The sequence below is a fragment of the Carassius auratus genome, chromosome 22, assembly GCF_003368295.1.
Source record: "Carassius auratus strain Wakin chromosome 22, ASM336829v1, whole genome shotgun sequence".
NCBI classification, from domain to species: Eukaryota; Metazoa; Chordata; class Actinopteri; order Cypriniformes; family Cyprinidae; genus Carassius; species Carassius auratus.
The window spans coordinates 9,953,949-9,973,784 of record NC_039264.1 but is presented as its reverse complement, the minus strand read 5'-3'; the positions used below and the strand labels follow the sequence as shown (position 1 = coordinate 9,973,784).

The window sequence follows — 19,836 nt, the reverse complement described above, 5'->3', positions numbered from 1 at the left end:
TCTTTAAAAGTGGAAACGAACGCCACTGCAAGCTACGTGCACATAACTAAAACCCTTCAGTTCTAAACCTCTCAAATCCCATCCACTTTTCACTCTTATACACAGCAACCTCATCCTACTCACTCATATTACCAACAACTCATACAGTGTATAGAGTACTGTATTTCCAGCTATCCCAGCTGGTCCTTCAAAATGCTTAAACCTCACATCATCCTACAAATATATGAAGTGAAGTGACATTCAGCCAAGTATGGTGACCCATACTCAGAATTTGTGCTCTGCACTTAACCCATCCGAAATGCACACACACAGAACAGTGAACACACACACACACACACTGTGAGCACACACCCGGAGCAGTGGGCAGCCATTTATGCTGCGGCGCCCGGGGAGCAGTTGGGGGTTCGATGCCTTGCTCAAGGGCACCTAAGTCATGGTATTTAAAGTGGAGAGAGAACTGTACATACACTCCCCCCACCCACAATTCCGTCCGGCCCGAGGCTAGAACCTACAACCCTTCGACTGGGAGTCCAACCCTCTAACCATTAGGCCACGACTTCCCCTATTCATGTTTCCACACTAAAAAATAAAATTGTGCAGACAAAAATGAATCTAATGTCAGTGAATAAAAATAAGTTAATCTGAAAATCCACTGATTTTCAGGACCAAACTGGGCTTGTAAGGAACCTTATCCAAGCTTATTTTCAAAATTGCAATTTTTTTTTTCATTTCTGTGGCATAAATAAAATAAAATAAAATAAAAGCTTCAAAAGAAAAAATGGAATAACATGCTATGCAATAATTATTGCCAAGATACTATGCATTTTTTCATGTTTTATTTTTTACTTTTATCTTGACAAAACCCCCACAAAACTCAACAGAAATCTTCCTTTCTGTAGAAATATATATTATTTTAGAGTTTGTTCGTTTGTTAAAAGTTGCATACAGTGCATTCACGTCTTACATGCTATCACGAATGCTCTATATATGCATGCAATTATTATAATTATTTTATATATATATATATATATATATATATATATATATATATATATATATATATATATATATATATATATATATATATATATATATATATATATATATATATATATATAATTTAGTTATACATATAAATAATGCATTTTTTTACATCAAGACTAAAGAGTCTTACCTTGTCTCCAGGTTGTGGTCGCATGATGGACACTCTGTCATACCCTTTCTTCAGAAGTACCCACAATGCATCCAGTTTTCCCTGCGCATCAGAACAAACAAACACCAAAAACACAATAATTAAGATAAAAAAATAAAGCATATGTGTTTTTCTATAAATAAAATCCACTCCTGGAGGGCTACTGTCCTGCAGAGTTTAACTCCAACCCTAATTAAACTCACCTGAATCAGGTAACCAAGCTCTTCAGACTCACAAGAAACTTCTAGGCAAGTGTGTTGGAGTTAAAATCTGCAGGACGATCGCCCTCCAGGAGTAGGATTGGACACCCCTCGTATAAACTGTCTGTTTTCTGTATGATTCAAGTCTTCATGGGTCTTCACTGACCATCAGGGTTTTGTGACTGTTTTTCATTCACTAAACTCTTTGAAATGGGTTATATTAACAAAGACATTTCCTGAACTCAACCCTCCACATGTGGCCTCTCTGGCTCACTATCAAATGAGACGGGTAAATCTCAAAAGCACAGTTTAGAATCAATCAATGCTTTGCTATCTGCTCCACGGTTATGAAAATACAACAGCATTCTGATGTCCTTCGACCTCGACCCAACTTCCCAATAAAGACAGTAGACCCTCATTGCACAAGAGCTGCTCTCTTTGCCAAGAAGAGAACATGAACGGGTGAAAGAAAGAACAGAAGGGCATCTTGGAAGATTTAAATGTAAAATTGGGTTACAAAAAGTGGCACACTCTGCTCACGCTACCTTTCTCCAAAAAACAGGGAAACACATTAGATAAAGAAATGAACAAATAAAAGAGAGACTAAAAATTATAAGTAAATATACACAGACTAAAAGAATGAACAACAGGAGAAAATGTTTTGGCAATGCTATGATCTCTTGGACAGTGTGATCTGTGAGAGCGAGCGAGTGGAGAGAGATAAAATGAGGGAAACCTGGTTTTGAGTGTGTTAAAGTGCTGACTCCACAGATACTGTTCTTGGAGGTCACCACAGTTTCTGGTCTATGTTATAAATCCTCAAACTGATTCATAGATTGATTATAAGCACTGACATCTTAAGCCATGTTTTTATGTATTAATTCAGCAAGAGGACTGCATGATGGGGGCTGCTCATGTTTAACTGTCAACAGACTACAACCCCAACCCTAACCCTAACCCTAGCACGACTACAACTTTGCCTTAATCAACTCTTATTATAAACTGCTTATTGATATATATCAAGATAGTTGTTAAGTTTAGGTATGTGGTCAAATGAATGGCTCTATAATGTGTTCATGTAGAATAAGACATTAATATTTGCTTTATAAGCACTAATTAACAGCCAATATGCTAGTAATATGCATGCTAATAAGCCACTAGTTAAAAGTAAGAATTGGTCCCTAAACTAAACTGCTACACTTTTGAGTTTTAGTTAGCGTGTGTACACTGAGACAATATTATACAATATTGTTCTTCTCACCTTGATGGGTGAGTACCATTTACGAGGGCCTGGAGGTTTCCGCATGCCATTGTTTAGGATGCGAGAAGGAGGAACTTCAAACTCTTGCTCAGGCATCTTTACCCTCGCGTTCTTTGCCTTTTCCAGTTTAGCACCCTCCTCGGTTGAACCTTTCTCACCCCAGCGAACCTGAAATGAAAGAGATGGCGATGGTCAAGTTATCCAGCATGACTTGACAATGATCCAAAAAGATTCAATGGAGGCAAAAGCATTTGACCTTTTGTATAAAAGAGTGCACATGAATTTTACTCCAAAATACTTCTTCATTTTTACATCATAACCTTTCTTTTATCAGCATTTCAGAATGCTTTCCTGGTACAAATGGAAAAACAAAATCAAAAGATTTTTATGGTGACCCCAGTAGTACAAAAACTGTGAATAATGGCAAAAAAATATGTGTATTTTATATTGCTTTCTCAATCAGAGATATTGCTGGACAGGTATTTTCTGAGAAAATCAAATTGCAAACTCTGCACTGCTTGAAATCGAGGTAGAATGTTTGACAGAAGGAAGGATTCCAAACAGCAGATGAGCTGTATAATGCACACTCACTTGTTTTCCTCTATTGTAAACACTGTGTTGCGGTGGTTGTAAACTTTAGGCTTTACTGGCAAGCCGTTTGATGAAACACACGTCAAAGGTTTGCTAAAGGTTGTTTCCCCCGGCCTTGTCAAGTTGGCCTGGAGTCAGCAAGCTCCAGTTTCCCAAACCATTTTAAAGCCAGCAAACTAGACCATCTAAGACCTTAGGCTGGCTTAAACCATTCCTTTCCTTGTTTTTGTCATGGCATTTGTTTGCATAGCAGATTGTTTATTTCAAGCATACTTTTGCGAATCAATGCATTTGACAAACATTTTACTTTCCCTTCTGTATTTCCTGTTTTTCTTCACAGTTGTGGCATTTTTATTAGCTTTCGGCAACATCGCTGACTTCAATTATGACATCTCTTTCATTCCAAGTAGGGGCAAACTGTCAACTGGATATTTACTTACAGAATCCGTCACCCTTAAGAAAGACACTTAACCCCGTGTTCCTCCAGAGATACAGCCCTCTTCCTCTGGATGAAAAACATCTGTTAAGAGACTGAGCGTGTGCTAATTTAGTGGCTAGTGCCCTCCAGCGAGTGATAAAACTGTTGTTTACCTCCATTCTTTTAATTCCGCCAACTCCTCTTCCTCCATAGTAGGACGCGTCCACTGTTGGCCACTTCTTCTTCGGAGTTCCATCCTCTTCATCATCCTTATACAGTAAATAAAGAGACAATGAAATTGTGACTGAAATAGAGCCCAATAATTCTTAACTGTTGGACCACAAATCTGTTCTGATTTGTGAAAAAGCTAATAACCTTTCTTGGATGGCATTGATGGTTCCATGAAGAACCTAACATCCATTCCACAAAAGGTTCTTTACAGTGGAGAAAGGTTCTTAGATTTTTCAAATGTTCTTCACACTAAGGAACAATGGCTCTTTTAAGAATTGATCACTGAAAGGGAACCCAATATGGTTCGTCGTCTGCGAAAACCCCCTTATGGAGCCTTTATTTTTAAGTGTGAAACTAAAACGAAATGTGACCTAGACCATATTAAGCAGAGGTTACGGATGTTGGCTTGCCAAATGTCCAATGTAAAATATGTGTCTCTATGTTGAGAACTGATATACACTTCTTCTTGAATGAAACAATAACATTTATTGTAAAGATTTTTTTGTGATTTAAATGCAGTATTTTCCTAAATGAGGCGTGACTCACTTCTTTAAAACATGACTTTTTCATTTATTTCCTCTCAGAAAGGCACGAGCCATGCTTACGCCGTCCCTAGCTCTTCCTGATCCAATAAAATGAGTCCAAATTGGCTCACTCGGGTTATGACTTTATTTTTCCAACTGTGAGGAAATTTAACCTTGTTTAACAATCAGTCCTCGAGATTTAAAAAGACATCTTTTATCAATGCATCCATACTTAAGTAAAAAGTTTAACAGCCATCTCCATGCCTCATATTTCAGTTTGACCACCCACTTGATTCCCCATCACATGTTTTATATCCTGAAACTTTAGCATAACTTAAAGAAACCTTTAGGGAAAATTCCCCAATCTTCGGCCATTCGGTATGACATTACTATGGACCAACAAAAGTGACATCACCGATGAAAGATTTATAAAAATATGCTATCATATTACAGGTCTTTAATAAGGCCAGATTGAACTAATTCATTTTAATGTAGCAGAGCCAGAGTGGTTAAACAACAGCCTACAAAGATCTGGAGAGTTTTATGGAATCCAAAGTCTCTTCCAAAGTTCCTGTTAAATAGCTGAAACATTCTGACCTTCAGAAAGAGTTTCAAATCAGAATAACATCATTACAAAATAACATCCAAATCATAATAAACTCTTTTTTTCCCCATGTTTGGACAATGAGATCTCAGGGATTGTTTTAATAAACAAGGAATAAGTCTGATCCAAGATAAACAAGAGTTAAAGAAGAAAATCACCACAAATGCTGCAGGGTAATCTGGTGAACTCACAGAGTATAATACCAACACATCATACGGAGATTATCACAAAATAAACCCCTTTAGAGTGATACAAAACCCCTCTGCATAACTTCACAGTCATGTCTGGGTTTATTTAAGCGATAATGACCATTTGACTTTATATTATCCTGCATATTACATGGCTACTTATCAGGATATTTATTATCTTACTTACAGATTAGCTTAAATATTTTGCCAATAAAATCAGTCCATTGCAATGTAGGAAACTTCCTATAGAAACCAGATGACCACTGGCACATTTTCTCAGTAATCATTTATGTATTATTAGCAATCTGCAATCCAAGTTACTTGTCTTCCATTAAGTTCTATTTGTGTCTCTGGATGCATTCACACCGTGTCAGAATTACCGTAATTTTGAGATTTCGGCTAATAAAAAGATTTCTTGTCTTTGCAGAACTTGTAACTAATCTTGTAATCTTCTATTGCCTGACCACTGCGTCTTGCGGAAATGCTCAATCGGCAAGCAGCTTTAGCATTAAAATGTAAAATTACTATAACAATAATAAAACGTTACAACTCACAATACAGTTTAATATTGCTAGCACAGAGATCTAAAAATACTGCCTGAAGTCCAGCTTAATTGACCAAGTAAACTTTACATTTTCATTAATGAGACATTTCACACTCATTTCAACCATTTTTAGTTTCTAATTGCGCCAGTTGCATGTTTCCATGAACAAATGTGAAATATCTAGTTTAGCAGTCATTATACAAAAATACTTGACTGCTCAATTCTGCAATTGACCAATCAGACTCCAGCTTTCCAGAAAGCCACAATAAAATGTGATATAACTCCACCCATGCATGCTCATTGCTTGTCAACACCAGAAAATGTGAGCAGCAGAATGAATATGGAAAGCTTCTTTTGACAATATTTTTGTTGGTGAGTAAGAAACAAATGAACCCATTGGGCAGTTTTTGTTCAAAACGTATTGTGCCTATGGCCAGGTCACAATATGTCAACACAAATGCAAGTGTACTTAATTAGATTGTGACATGTACAATTCATAAAAAAAAGGTTCTTACCGAACTATCTTCAACTACTGGTGGTGGAGGTTCATGGATAATCTGCAGAGAGAGAGAGAGAGAGAGAGATAAACAACCTCATATGAGCCCACTCATGCTGGCATGTCAGACCACATGCTCTCCAAAGTTAAAAAACAGTTTTTTCTTCCACTGACTTGTCAAAGGACCCAAGTGATGTTTTCATTATGTGCCAGAAAAACAGGTTACACAAAAACACATGGCTAAGGAATTGCACCCCTCCCTTCCCCATTTTCAGTGTGTTTACAAGCAAGTTTAAATGACCTAAATATCTGGAGGCCAGATCTAAAACCCAAAATGTAGGGCTCAATGTTAAGCTTTTCCAGATATGCAACCTTCAAAGAAGTTATATAATACATCATATAATCACATAAATTCTTACATAATTCTTCACAAATTTACCCTTCGACTGCAAGGAGCAGTTGTTTGTAAATTATTATCAAATAACTGGTTACATTATGACTTTCCTTTTTATCCTTTTGCTAAACTCTGTGAAGTATGACAGGCTAGCAGGCTAACTAGTTTGTGGTTTGCTAAGCTAACAGCTAATTGAAAAACTGAAACCATTTAGAGCTTTGGTTATATGATACTTTTTGAGAAAATGGTTGCATTTTCCAACTCCACTAGTGTTAAACAGTTGAGTTTTACTGTTTTCAAATTCATTCAGCCGATCTCCAGCTCTGGTGGTAGCAATTTTATCTTAGCTTAGCATAGATGAGATTCTATATTTTTCCAAATTAAAACTTGACTCTTCTGTAGTTACACTAATACTGATGGAAAATGAAAAGCTGCATTTTTCTAAGCCGATATAGCTATGAACTATTCTCTCATTCTGCCATTAAAATTAAGGAAATTTGCTGCCATACCATGGGTGCAGCAGGCACAGTGATATTGCGCAGTGCCTGAAAATAGTCCCCAGCTAGTCTGTGTAGTTGCAGCAATAGCAGAGTTGCTGGGGACGGTCTAATCAGATTAAATAATATATTTGATAACAGTAAAACTGACCTGTTTTACTCTTGGCAGTTGGAAAATGAGCATATTAGGACATTTAGAAACATAATTTGATGAAGGCAGTACATTTTTTTCACTGTTCATCAAGTATTAAAAAGGAAATCCACTATTCATCCAAATGCAAAACAATTGTGAAAGAGCACACACTGTTATTGTTTTGAAACTGGAATTCTGGGAATCATGTGAAAAACACTAATTTTTTTTTGCTTTCATTTGGACTGAAGAGAATATTATTTGATTGATTGTTTTCATAAACAGTTATGTGGTCTCTAGCTGTGTTCTAGTCATGATGGAATGATTGTATTTAGTTTATGATAACATCATAAAGTACAATTACCAATTAGAAACATTTTTATGCTCTCTCTTTCTGTTATGTCAAGTAGGCTATATAATTAATGGATTAAGCAAATTGTTATTGAACATGCAATTGTGAATGTTGATGGTACCATTTAGTATGTACACATTTTGGTGTTCTGTTGATAAAGATAAGCAAAAGAGCTGATTTAAAAAGTGGTTTAAGACTTGTGCAACAAAATGTGCCAATCGTTGTCAGTGGTTGAGAAGAATGAAACACAGATAAAGTATAAATCAAATGACTTAAGCATGTCAGTTGCTCTTCATTTTGTTGCACTAATGCTGAAATCTTCCTGTTATGATTGTGAAAAAAAAAAAAACAATGCTAAATTGGCCAACGTATCTAATTTATTCCATGCAAAATCACTTTACTACACACCATGTTGTAATTAAGTTGTCCAAATTAATAGGCAGAAACTTGCAGAAAGCTTTTGAACACAGAATTAGCATATAGCTAATGCTTTATATACTGGCTATCCTACAGTAAAAACTGCTTCATTCATAATAGTTGGGGGGGGGGGGGGGGGGGGGGGCTGTAAATATGGCTCTGTACCTGCATTAAAATGTTAGCATTACACTACTTGGCAAACAGTAGTTCTTAATGTAGTGAAGAATGGGCACTATTCTTCCTTGTTATTTCAAACGTCAAATCAAAATTTCATTTTCCATGGTAACACAGGATAACTTTCCCAAACAGTGCTGTGCCCCCTTGAAGTTCCCAGAGAGATTTCAAGTGTCAGGATTACCTTGTATAAACAGACAAGTCTTATTCTGTTTGTAAAAAATATAAATTTTAATAAGACATTTTGCATAGCTGGTGTGAACTTGACCAACACACATGGTATTTCAAGTCTAAACGACCCTGTGTTAATAAATAAAGCTAAGCTATTTGAACGTAGCAATATGCCAATGCTAATTCGGTCCATGTTGGCCTGCAGCTGTTCTCTATGGAAATGATCATGGCTGAGTTAGATTTTAGCGTGTTTAGCTGGTTCAACCTTTCATGAACTTCAGCTCAACACTCCTCTAACATGGCAATGACTCATTTCTTCTCTTTTCCTGTTGTGCCTTTCCAGACAATTTCCAGACAAATCTAGTCCTTCTGATATTTCTCAGCTGAACGTCGCTGACAGTTTGAATTATTATAAGTCCTTTAGAAATCAAGAGAAAGGCCAGTCTTGGGTCTCAAGCAGTGTAGGCCGACACGATCGTCCTGTGGTAAATGATTACTCTGGTTTCAAACTCAGCCCTGCAGAGTTTAAATGTGATCCTGCTCCAATATGCCTTTCACCTACCAGAATTAGTTTTCAGGTAATTCTGGAGGCCTTGATTAGCTGACTGGAGCCAAATTAGATAAAATAAAATCACCTAATAAAGTGGCCGATGAGTGTATGTACAGGTCTACATGTCTTGGACTGGTCTGAATAGAAAATAAAAAAACTAGTCAATTGAAACTAGATCAATATACTAATAATTTGTTGAATGTCTAGCCACATAATCAATGATCTTGCCAAGGGGTAGACAAGTTTGGTCCTGGAGAGCTGCTGTCCTGCAGAATTTAGATCCAAACATAATCAAGTCAAGCCAAGTCAAGTCTGCTTTATTGTCAATTCTTCCACTTGTACAGCACATACTACAGATAATTGAAACTGCGTTACTCTCAGACCCCGGTGCATACAGATAACACTAAGAGTAGAACATTAAATCAGGGAACTACACTGTGACCAAAATGGGGAACACTGAACTGAGCTCTCCTCCAGGACGTTTGTGCCTCTGTAGAAGGTGGACATGATGGGGGTCGGGCTCTGGCTCTTCTCCATTTGTAGAGATGCTGCTGTGCTTTCTTGGCCAGTGCTGCTGTGTTGTCAGTCCAGGACAGGTCCTCTGTGATGTGCAAACCCAGGAACTTGGTCACATATTGATTGTCAGAGGAGCATCAACAATCTCTTTCGTCTTCTCCACGTTCAGAGAGAGATTGTTGTCACTGCACCACCCGGCTAGGCAACTAACATTGCTCCTGTGAGACCCACCACAGTTGGGTAATCCGCAAACTTAATAAAAATGTTGGATTTGTGTGATGTGTGCAGTCGTGGGTCAAGCGAAGAGGAGGGGGCTCAGCACACATCCTTTGGGGGCACCAGTGTTCAGTGTGATGGTGCTGGATGTGTTGCTGCCGACCCGAACTTCATGAGGTCTTCCAATCAGAAAGTCTGCCGGGGGGGAGATGGTGCTGTCACAAGACTGCAGTGGGGGCTTAAAGTTCGTAATGGTCTGTATCCCCTGCCACAGGCTCTGAGTGTCTCTGTTGTCGTTGAATCGATGGTCTATCCTCCTGGAGTACTGTCTTTTAGCCTCTTTGATGCTGCAGGATAGGTTAGCCCTGGCTGTCCTCAGGCCCACCTCATTTCAAGCTCAGAAGGCAGTGTTCCACATCTTCTGTAGAGTCTGTAGACCTCTCTTGTCATCCACGGCTTCTGGTTGGCCTGGACAGTGATGGTCTTTGTTATTGTTCCATCATCAATACACTTGACAATAATTGATGTAGGCAGTGACAGTCTTGGAGTACTCTTGGAGGTCTGTGGTGTTATTGTATGTGGCAGCCTGCTTAACCTCGTAGCCTGCACCCCGGCGCTCGTGTCCTCAACTCCCCTCAACTCGCACGTGTCAGTCAGGGGCTAGACATAGTCTTGAAATAGAAACTCTTGACTTTCAACCCTTTACTTTTTTAGATTGCTCCAGGACTGATCTCATGTATTTTTATATAATTAAGTGTTGTAAAAAAAAAATAATCAAGGCACTTCAGTATCTATAACTTTTAATGTTTTTGAGCATTATCAAATCTGGTTAATAAAAAGTAAAGCCCAAATCGTCGTCTTTCCAAAGATTATGTTTGTAACACACTGAACGATAAGGAACAATTAAAATTTTAAGTTACTTTAGGTAGGACAATTTCAGCTGCGAGTCCCATAATGGGGGGTGCTGGACAGGTTAACCATACCCCAGTCAGTGGTGTCAAAACAAAGTGGTGTCTTGAAGAGCCTGATGACCCTTCCAGACACACTTGTATTTGTTTGTGAACTGGTTTGATGACTTTAACGAGCGGTCTGTATGCATGCATTAGCATGACAGTGATATTGTAAGCTCCTTTCTGGGAGGTGTAAACTAAATTCTAAATGTTTTTACCTCATTTTGGAAAGTTAATCTGTTGGTGTATATCTGGGAACACACTCTTTAAGGTTTAAATCCCCAGCCAAGATGAGAAAAACATCAGGGTGGGCTGTCTGCTGCTCACTGATGTGTCTGTACAGTTCATTTAGTGCCTCATCCTGTTGCTGTGGTTGGATCTGGGAGGAATGTAAACAGCAACGAGCAGTATGGCTGAATATTCCTTCGGCAGATAGAAGGGCCAGCACTTAATAATCGTAAACTCCACCAGGGGTGAGCAGTGTTTGCAGACCACAACAGCATCGCTGCACCATGCATTATTGATGACAAAGCCAATCCCCGCATGATTTACATCCAGTGGGTAAAAGGTGGTTCTGTTGACATTGTGCAGAAACTTATGACTGTATGTGCGCTTAAAGACAGGTAGAAGCGATGAAGACGTACAACAACACTGCGACTCAACACGAAAACACTGTTCTGACGGGAGAGAGAGAAGCCACTGCGTTCCAAACTGAAGTGCTCCAAACTGGGCACCCAAAGGGCCCTTTGAAAGTAAGGAGTTAAAAGGGTACAACTGATGGACACTTCGGGCCCCCATGATCCTTTGCACAGGGGAGGTGTTTGGCATCACAGATTTCTACTTTACCTATAAATGGATGTATATTACTGACTGGTCTCACGAGAACGTGACAATATCCTCACCCAGACCATTCAAATATATTTGCATGACACTGGCCCTTTCACCAGTGGAGGTATGTAAGATATTTTATATTCACATCAGGCAAGTGGACACATGATAAGTGGGAAAATTACATGGTGTAGTCTTTATCCAATCATAAAAACAGAATTCACAGCTAAACGCTTAGTCACGGAATTTGTCAAATTTTTAATTAATCAATTCACAGTAGGTCATCACACTTAAATCAATACATTATCTGTAAATATAAAATCGCTAAAGTAAATTTTAAATATAAATCCTGAATTCTCTGCGTGTCTCTGTTAATAAATTGCGCAGACGCATGGTTACATTTACTACACATATACTGAAGTGTTGCTGATGCTCATGGTGATTTCAGCGTCTGCCGCTTTAGTGAGACTAAATGCAGACTTGAACACATGAACAACATCTCCAGAACTGCTCTGACAGTCACTTCATTAGTATTTTACCGTTTGATTTGAATAAAACTAGTGTCATATAGCATACACAGAACTGTAAAGGGTCAAAATAAAAGTCTGCCTACTACTATTTCTGCTACTACTAAAATGAAACCATTTTTTTTTTTTTTAGATTAATCATACAACATTTCTCCCATGTTTTAATTTTAAAGGGCACCTATTATGCAAAATTCACTTTTACATGGTGTTTGACCATACATGTGTGTTGGCAGTGTGTGAGCAAAACCACCCTAGAATGATAAAAATCCACCCAGTGTTTTTTTTACAATCTCAATAATTCATGAGCACTGTCTCAAAACGCCCTGTTCTAAGACTGCTCTCACTGTGACGTAGAATTGAGCTAAGCCCCACCGACGTGGTTTGATTGACAATCTGGTTTTGGCATAGAGCCCGCCCTCCGTGATCAGTACACCATCCTCCATTGTTTCAACGACAGCCGGTAATGTCTCCTAAGAAACATAAGTTGTGGGATGTAATAATGAACATAGTAGTTTTCACTTACTTCCGACATCAGAGCAACTGAAAACGCAGTGGATGGATTTTATTTATGAAGGAAAGGCGCCACTCAAAATTCCAAAATACATTTATGTTTTTTGACTGTTTTGAGAACGAGGGTCAATTCAAAGCAGGTCTTGCTTCAAAGTTAATCCTCAAGTCTGGATCGTTGCCTACTGTTCGCGATGCAACGTCACCTTCAGAAGAAGTGTATTTCATGTTTTTTTAGAAAATAGTCATTTCCGTAGATGTCAGCCAGTTCAATAACAAATGCGTCTAAAGTTGTTGTCGTCGTCGTAGAAAATCTGACTGTGTATATAATGTAAACCTTGTTTGTGAAGTGTGTATCCACACGTATATAATTTTTGTAAGATATTGTATTAAAAACCGTGTATGTTTTCTGTAAAGACAAGACAACAAAATTGCTATGTTTATAAAGGCCAGCACATCGACACGAAGCTGTAGAAAGAGGGATATTGGCGTGCAGACAGTCTTGTAACCTTTGATACAACAAATAGCGTATGACAGTTTTATGTCACGTATTATTTTTTGCAACAATTACAAATGTAAATAAATTAATACCTGTTCTATCTCCCTGCAGCATATATTTTCTGGTTCTGTAGCCATCTTCTCACATTTGCCACATAAACACCTGTACGACAAGTAATGTCAACATGACGCAATCGTTCCCTCGCATAAATATAATTTCGTTTGTACTTAGCAAACGTTATCACAGTATTTGTGTTTGTAGTTTAAAAAAATTGCGCGAACGTTATCACAGTGCGTGTTGCACATCCATAATTGCAAAGGGGACGCGATTAAAATATAAGTACATAAATGTATCAAACAACCATTCAGAGACATCCTGCTCCATTCTCATTTGTGTTTCTTCTGCCGGAGTCTCTTCATCATCTGGGTCTGATTCCGGTTCAAACATATACGGCTGAATGCCATACAAAACAGCGGGTCTCCCACTCTCAGCCATTCTGCTTCTACCGATCGCTCATTGTAATAGGTGTGCCAGTTACGCCCTCATCCAAAGGCAGGGCGGGGATATGCAGCTCATTTATATTTAAGGTGGTACACACCAAAACAGCTCTTTTTAAAACAGGCCCCAAAAATGACATTTTCAAATGGTTATAATAAATTAACTGTGGGGTATTTTGTGCTGAAACTTCACAAATACATTCTGGGGACACCCAAGACCATTATTATATCTTGTAAAAAGGGGCATAATAGGTGCCCTTTAATAGTAAATCTTTGTTTGCCTAAAAAATAAAGTTTTCTTAATTTCCAATAATTAAAAGTTAAATTTAATTAATGTTTTATGCCTTCATTTGAGAGAAAATACACAGAATTTCTGAGGAACAATTTTTTTTTTAATAACGCTACTTTAAGAAAAAATCAAATGAATAAATTGTTGAATAAAGTTGTTTACACATTCAAATAATTAGACATGCTACAACACAAAATTTGATAACAATTAAAAATATAAATAATACAGTGATTAAAAAAAAAATCACAGGGCCCTAAACATTAAATTAAACTTATTAAACATATTAAACTTTTAATAAATTGAAGTGAAAATATATACGCTTAGACTTTTTAATTGAACTATTAAAAAAGAGTTGAAAAAAATTGAAATGGAAAATAGCAATACAGAACAATTCAAACGAAAAAACAAAACAAAACTGAATTTAAGATTAAAATTAAAAAATTAAATGGATTTCATAGGGCCCTAACTATCCCTCAGCCCTGCTGGGCTCCACAGTTTGGGAACCACTGCTTTATTACTAAATAAAAACTTGACTGACTGCTTCACTTCCACTTTAAAGGTATATTTTTGTAGTTTATTATTATTTTTATTTATACTATTTATAATTTTTGTCCAATTATTTGCTTGTCAGTTGAGTTTGTGGCAAAACCTTCAGCAGTGTTTACATGTTGTTTATTACTGCATAAAATTGATTAAAATAGATGTTTAATTTCATTAATTTAAAGGTGCTCCTACATTTTTTGCATTTTGAGTTTTTCAGTTGAATAAAAGCTATATATTCCCAATATCTCATTCTTGTGAACCCAGTCTAGTGTCTCATCTTGTTTCATGGCATAAGTGTCTCGTCACACCCCTAATGAATAGTATTTGTCTATGCTACTGTAATATTTTTACGAGTTAGATTTGGTATATTATTATGGTCAATACATTGTACTTCAACAAAATACTTTACAGCTACCTTTGAAGTCCATTCAAATGTTTCAAATACACAGACACAATATACACTACAAATACATATTACATTACATTACATTTCATATACAAATATACATTATTTGTAACCTCTTAAAGTCAAATATGACTGGGGGTCAAGTGTACAAAATGTATGACCTTTGACCCCTAAACAAACACCATCCCTTCAAAGTTCTCACTCCAGGGGGTAGACCCAAATGGAACTCAAGTTTAGGCTATAGGCAGGTTTTATTTCAAAGTTGGAACTAAACTAAACAATGGGAGGAGATCCCTCAGTGGCTCTCTAGGACCGATCTTGACTACCCCTGATCTTGTCCAAGTCTTTTTTTGAACAATGCTTTTTTCCTTCTCTGATCATCTCTAAGTTCTTATATTCATATTTTCTTTCTGTAAAAGAAAGTTCCACATCTGCACCTCGAAAGCAATGAGGAAACTCACTCCTGACTTTCGACCTTGACAGTTCAAAGGTGACATCAGATCCAAGAGGTGTTGAAACAATTTGTCCATGGATCCCAGGTGGCCTTGACTCTGTGCGAGTCTAATATACACAGTTGGGGCTTAACAAGTCATTACAGGACAAACAGGACATGAAAGCTCACCCAACACAACCTGTAAATACTGCCTGGACACCACTGGAATTTAGTTTAGTACCAGAAGGGCTCATTACAAAGGTACAGCCTTTAAAGAAAACATCATTTTTAACAGTGTTTGCCGAGGCCTAGGATGCCACAGCTAAAATGTCTCTTTAGGTAATAGAGTTTGGTTCAAGTCGTTCTTGTTTATTTATATAAATATTGAACAAATAGAAATCCAACAGGTTTGTCAGATATGAATCTTATATATTATCTTATAATTTCATATACTAGGCTTTAGGGGAGTGCAGTTTTAGCCCAGAGTAAACAAATAATCTGCCAGCTGTAATTCTCACATGTAGTGGTTAGATGTCCCAAGCATTTAGTATTTTGTATGGATGGAAAACTTGATGTGTAATGCATTGTCCTTGTAGATATTCATTTAGAACTACAGTTTAAGAGACAGGCAATTAGATATTAATATTTCATACTGATAAAAACCTCAGATGTGCTCATGTTTCTGAAAGAGGAGCAGTCCTCCCCATATTCAATGAAATGACCAAATCTTAAAATAAATCCTCTTAATTTGTTACTGGTCCATTCTCAATCACTGGAACCCCATGACATCATGGCAACAGGCCATTCTGTGTTTTTATGTACAAAATAATGAGATATTAAATCTCTAAATCTAACCATTAAATAAGACCACACAGAATCTGCACATTTCCTCCACGGTGATTGTGGGGGGAAATCTGACAGAATAAAAGAAATGGTTATAAGTGTGGTAAAATGTGCAGCTGAGAGTCCTGCACACAGTTTTGCATTCCACTGAACTGCTTTCCATTTGTTATTTTGTGTGTGAAATGTGTTCGACCATGGATCTCATGTATCCCATTTTTTGTAAATACTAGCACTTTCTAAAAAATGAGTCAAAATTACTTTGATTTTAAAGATTGTTTTTTTTTTTTAATCATATTTCTCTTTATTAATGTATAGGAACTTTCACAGCTATACATCAACAGGGTTTAGTAGCATGCATAATTGTATGTTTCATGGTCAAATTGCTTGGGAGGTGCTTTTTTCACACAAATTCAAAGCATGGTTTGCACTTTCTTGTTTTACATGACATCTAAATGATCATTGTATATTGTCAATATAGAGTCAAAGTTCAATGGTATGACACACACAGAGCTGGGTGGATTACTTACAAATATATATATATTTGTAAATTTACTGGTCAGATACTAATTGCTTGTGTGAATGTCCAAAAAACTGAACAACTTTCTGAGTTGAACATTTAAAAGATGAAAAAGGATTTAGGGAGAATCAATGAATTATTTATCATTCATTGCTGTTGTGTGAATAATATGTAATCATGTAACCCATAATAAATAACTGCAATCTGATTGAGCATTTTAAAATGTAATTTAATATAATTACTAGTACTTGATTTTTGGAACTACCCAGCACTAAACGTAGGTATGTTAAAGAGTTAGGAAAAACCTTTTTGTGGCCATTTACTAAATATTTGTCTAATTTGTTAATAATTACTAATAGTCAGCTTCCAGTAGGGAATCATTTACATTTTTGTTCAACCCCAGTTTGGGAAACCCTTGTTTAATGTATGTTTAATTAACTGTATTATGTTGATTTAAAAAATGGAATAGATTTTCAACTCCTTTTTTATATCAATATGGTACATTTGATGGTAAGTTTAAACTAAGTTAGGTAAACTTACAGTTATAAACTATAACTATAAGTAATTTTGCAACTGCATGTCAACTAGCAGTCATTAGATTCCCATGAGACCAGGGGTATATTTCCTATTCAACGACATAACTCTCTGATTAACGACCATAGTACAAGTCATGATTGAAGGAATAAACTATCTAATAAAACCTGCTTCCTGAAATCTAAGTCCCTGTCCACACGGAGGCAAGTTTCTGTGAATACGCACAAATCGGATAGGATTTTCGTCGACATTGATCTGGCAATTTTGGAAGGCTATTTTTTGAAACCGGGTCCCAGAGTGGACAAATCCGTCTATTTTCTGAAATGATGACATCATCAGCCCATGTTGCAAACAATGCTACGTCATGTAACAGCAACTAAAACATGAAAAAACACAGAATTATTGTCTTTTTATTATCTAACATTAACACAGACTAATAAATGTAACGTTCCATGTTCATTTGTATACCACGCACAAGGTTTATTTTCAATGTCCAAGTCTTCTTCTCCGTTTTTAGTGTATCTCTGTGGCAGAATAACAGTGACACATGCACATACATCGTTTTGTTTGGTTTTGTGGTTTTGTGTAGAAGCAGATATTTCTTGAGATGAGAAAAAAAAAAAAAGACTGGATATGGAAAGCTCTGGCTTCGTGTGGACTTAGCCTAAATAACTTTGTTGCAAATCCACTGTTCAAACCACTGCTTCAACAATATACAACTGTAAATAATGCAAACATGCAGGTGGTCAAGTAATAATAACTGTGATTATTCCTGTATTTAATTAACATGGCATCTGAGGACTACTTCATTATTTTGGTTTCTCTATAGTTTTGCTTTATTTCCAGATGTGGGATTCCATTGTGGGTTCACTCTTATGTCATACTCCTTCTCCTACAAGTTTCCCCTGCAGACTTGAGTGCATGCTCTAGTCCAAATGTCCAAAAAAACCGTTCTTCCATTTAGAGATGTAGTTCCGACCACACAAGTTTTTGTGAATGTTTGTTGAAAGTATGGTTTGAGGAAACACAATGATTTGTTAAACTGTGTTGGTAACGATGGAACTTGTGACCGTAGTTGGTGCCTTTTGGGAACATGCTCCAGGCTAGGAGATACATTGAGTTTTTTTTGTGTAATTCTGCAGATGCAGATCTTGTGTGCATAATTCCTAATATGTAGCAGGAATTCTATTTACGTAAACTCAAGATTTTCAAGCAGGACTCACCACTGTGCAGCAGAGAGGCCAAAACCACCAGAGGAGAGCCAGAATTAGCAGTAGCATCACTATCAGTAGCGCTATGGCCAGGATCGTACCATCAGACTGCAGGGAGAAACAGATATTAACACTTCTCTGAGTGGGACTGTTTTTTGTTATGACAGCAGATCCAAATGACATGCAGAAAAACATTTGGAATAGTAATGGAACAATAAGATGATGTCAGTCGTTCAATCTCCAGTTTAAACAAAGGTTCCATGAAAGTGTGCTAGCTATGAAAATAAAAGATGATTCATGCTGAAAAGGGATGGCTATTAAACGAGGGGATGAACTAAGTTACAAGTGATCTCACTGGGAGATCTCATAACCCACTGGCTTGTGGGAAGGTTTTGGATTTGTTCAGTGGGCAACCTATTGTGCTCTAAAGAGCTTTGACTGGCACCACTTTACAGGCATCAGACACTCCAGCAATCCTTTTAATACATTTACCATAATTTTATTTTCTTTGCACAAAAGTTCCCGACCTGTAGAATCTTTTGTTTACTTTCCTTTAACACATTTTTTTGCACAGTAATTTGGCTGCATTTTCAAAAGCTAAAACACTACAGCAATGGCTGTTAGCTAGAGAATCCTTTTGAGTAATACTGCAGCTTCAAGCCCTGTTATTACCATTGTTGGGGAGAAACATAATTATATTTTTAAGTTGCAGGAAAGTAATCAAACTATGTTTAAAATAGTGCAGCTCTAGTAACAAGCTACACCTTCCAACATCGAGCAGTTTGGTACAAAAATCAAAAGTATTGAGTAATTATTTATTTACTTTTTTATTTAAAGAAACTAATACTTTTAATCAGCAAGAGCTAAAATCTAAATCTAAAGTGACACTGACCATTTTTAGAATTGTACATAAAGTGTCTATTTCAAATAAATGCTGTTCTTCACACAATCATTCATTAAATAATCCTGAAAAAAAAAACACACTTTCCACACTTAATAAAGCAGCACAACTGTTTACAGCATTGATAATAATGATAAATGCTTATTGAGCAGCAAAACAGCATATTAGAATGATTTCTGAAGGATCATGTGACACTAAAGAATGTAGTAGTGATGCTAAAAATCCATCTTTTATAACATGAATAAATTACATTTTAAAATATATTAAAATCTAAAATAGTTACTGATCTACTATTTAAGCTGAGAGTAAATTTGGACTGTATCTCATCCTAGAGTTGTGAAGCTACAATCACCAAACTCAGGTCAGGCCTTTAAACTGGTCTGACTCGGTTTGCTACGTCTTTCTTTTCTTTCAGTGAGGGGGTCAAAACTTTTGTACTATACGATTTATTGAATGTTTAAGCTGTGAATCACCAGCAATGCTTCATGTCTATCCTAGGACAACATGCTAATTTGCTAATCATGCTAGAAACATGTTAAAATAAAGATGCAAATAGCAATGTGCAATATCATGCTATCAGCATGCTAAAACATGTTAGCAATATGCTAGTAACAACACGTTAATCATGTTAGAAACATGCTTATCATGATAAAAAACAAACATGCTAAAACAATCTAATGTGCTC

At 36.8% G+C, this 19,836-nt stretch overlaps 1 protein-coding gene across 1 annotated transcript in view; it reads right to left on the bottom strand.

The window, feature by feature from the left end:
* The window catches only part of LOC113039654 (anthrax toxin receptor 1-like), a 51,332-nt gene that overhangs the window by 9,723 nt on the left and 21,773 nt on the right, over positions 1-19,836 (bottom strand). Inside the window, exons 13-17 of the mRNA XM_026197638.1 lie at positions 18,263-18,358; positions 6,269-6,310; positions 3,836-3,931; positions 2,654-2,821; positions 1,175-1,255 (exon numbers count right to left, since the gene is read on the bottom strand). Coding sequence (XP_026053423.1) covers positions 1,175-1,255; positions 2,654-2,821; positions 3,836-3,931; positions 6,269-6,310; positions 18,263-18,358 — 483 coding nt within the window. The remainder of the gene's footprint in view (positions 1-1,174; positions 1,256-2,653; positions 2,822-3,835; positions 3,932-6,268; positions 6,311-18,262; positions 18,359-19,836) is intronic.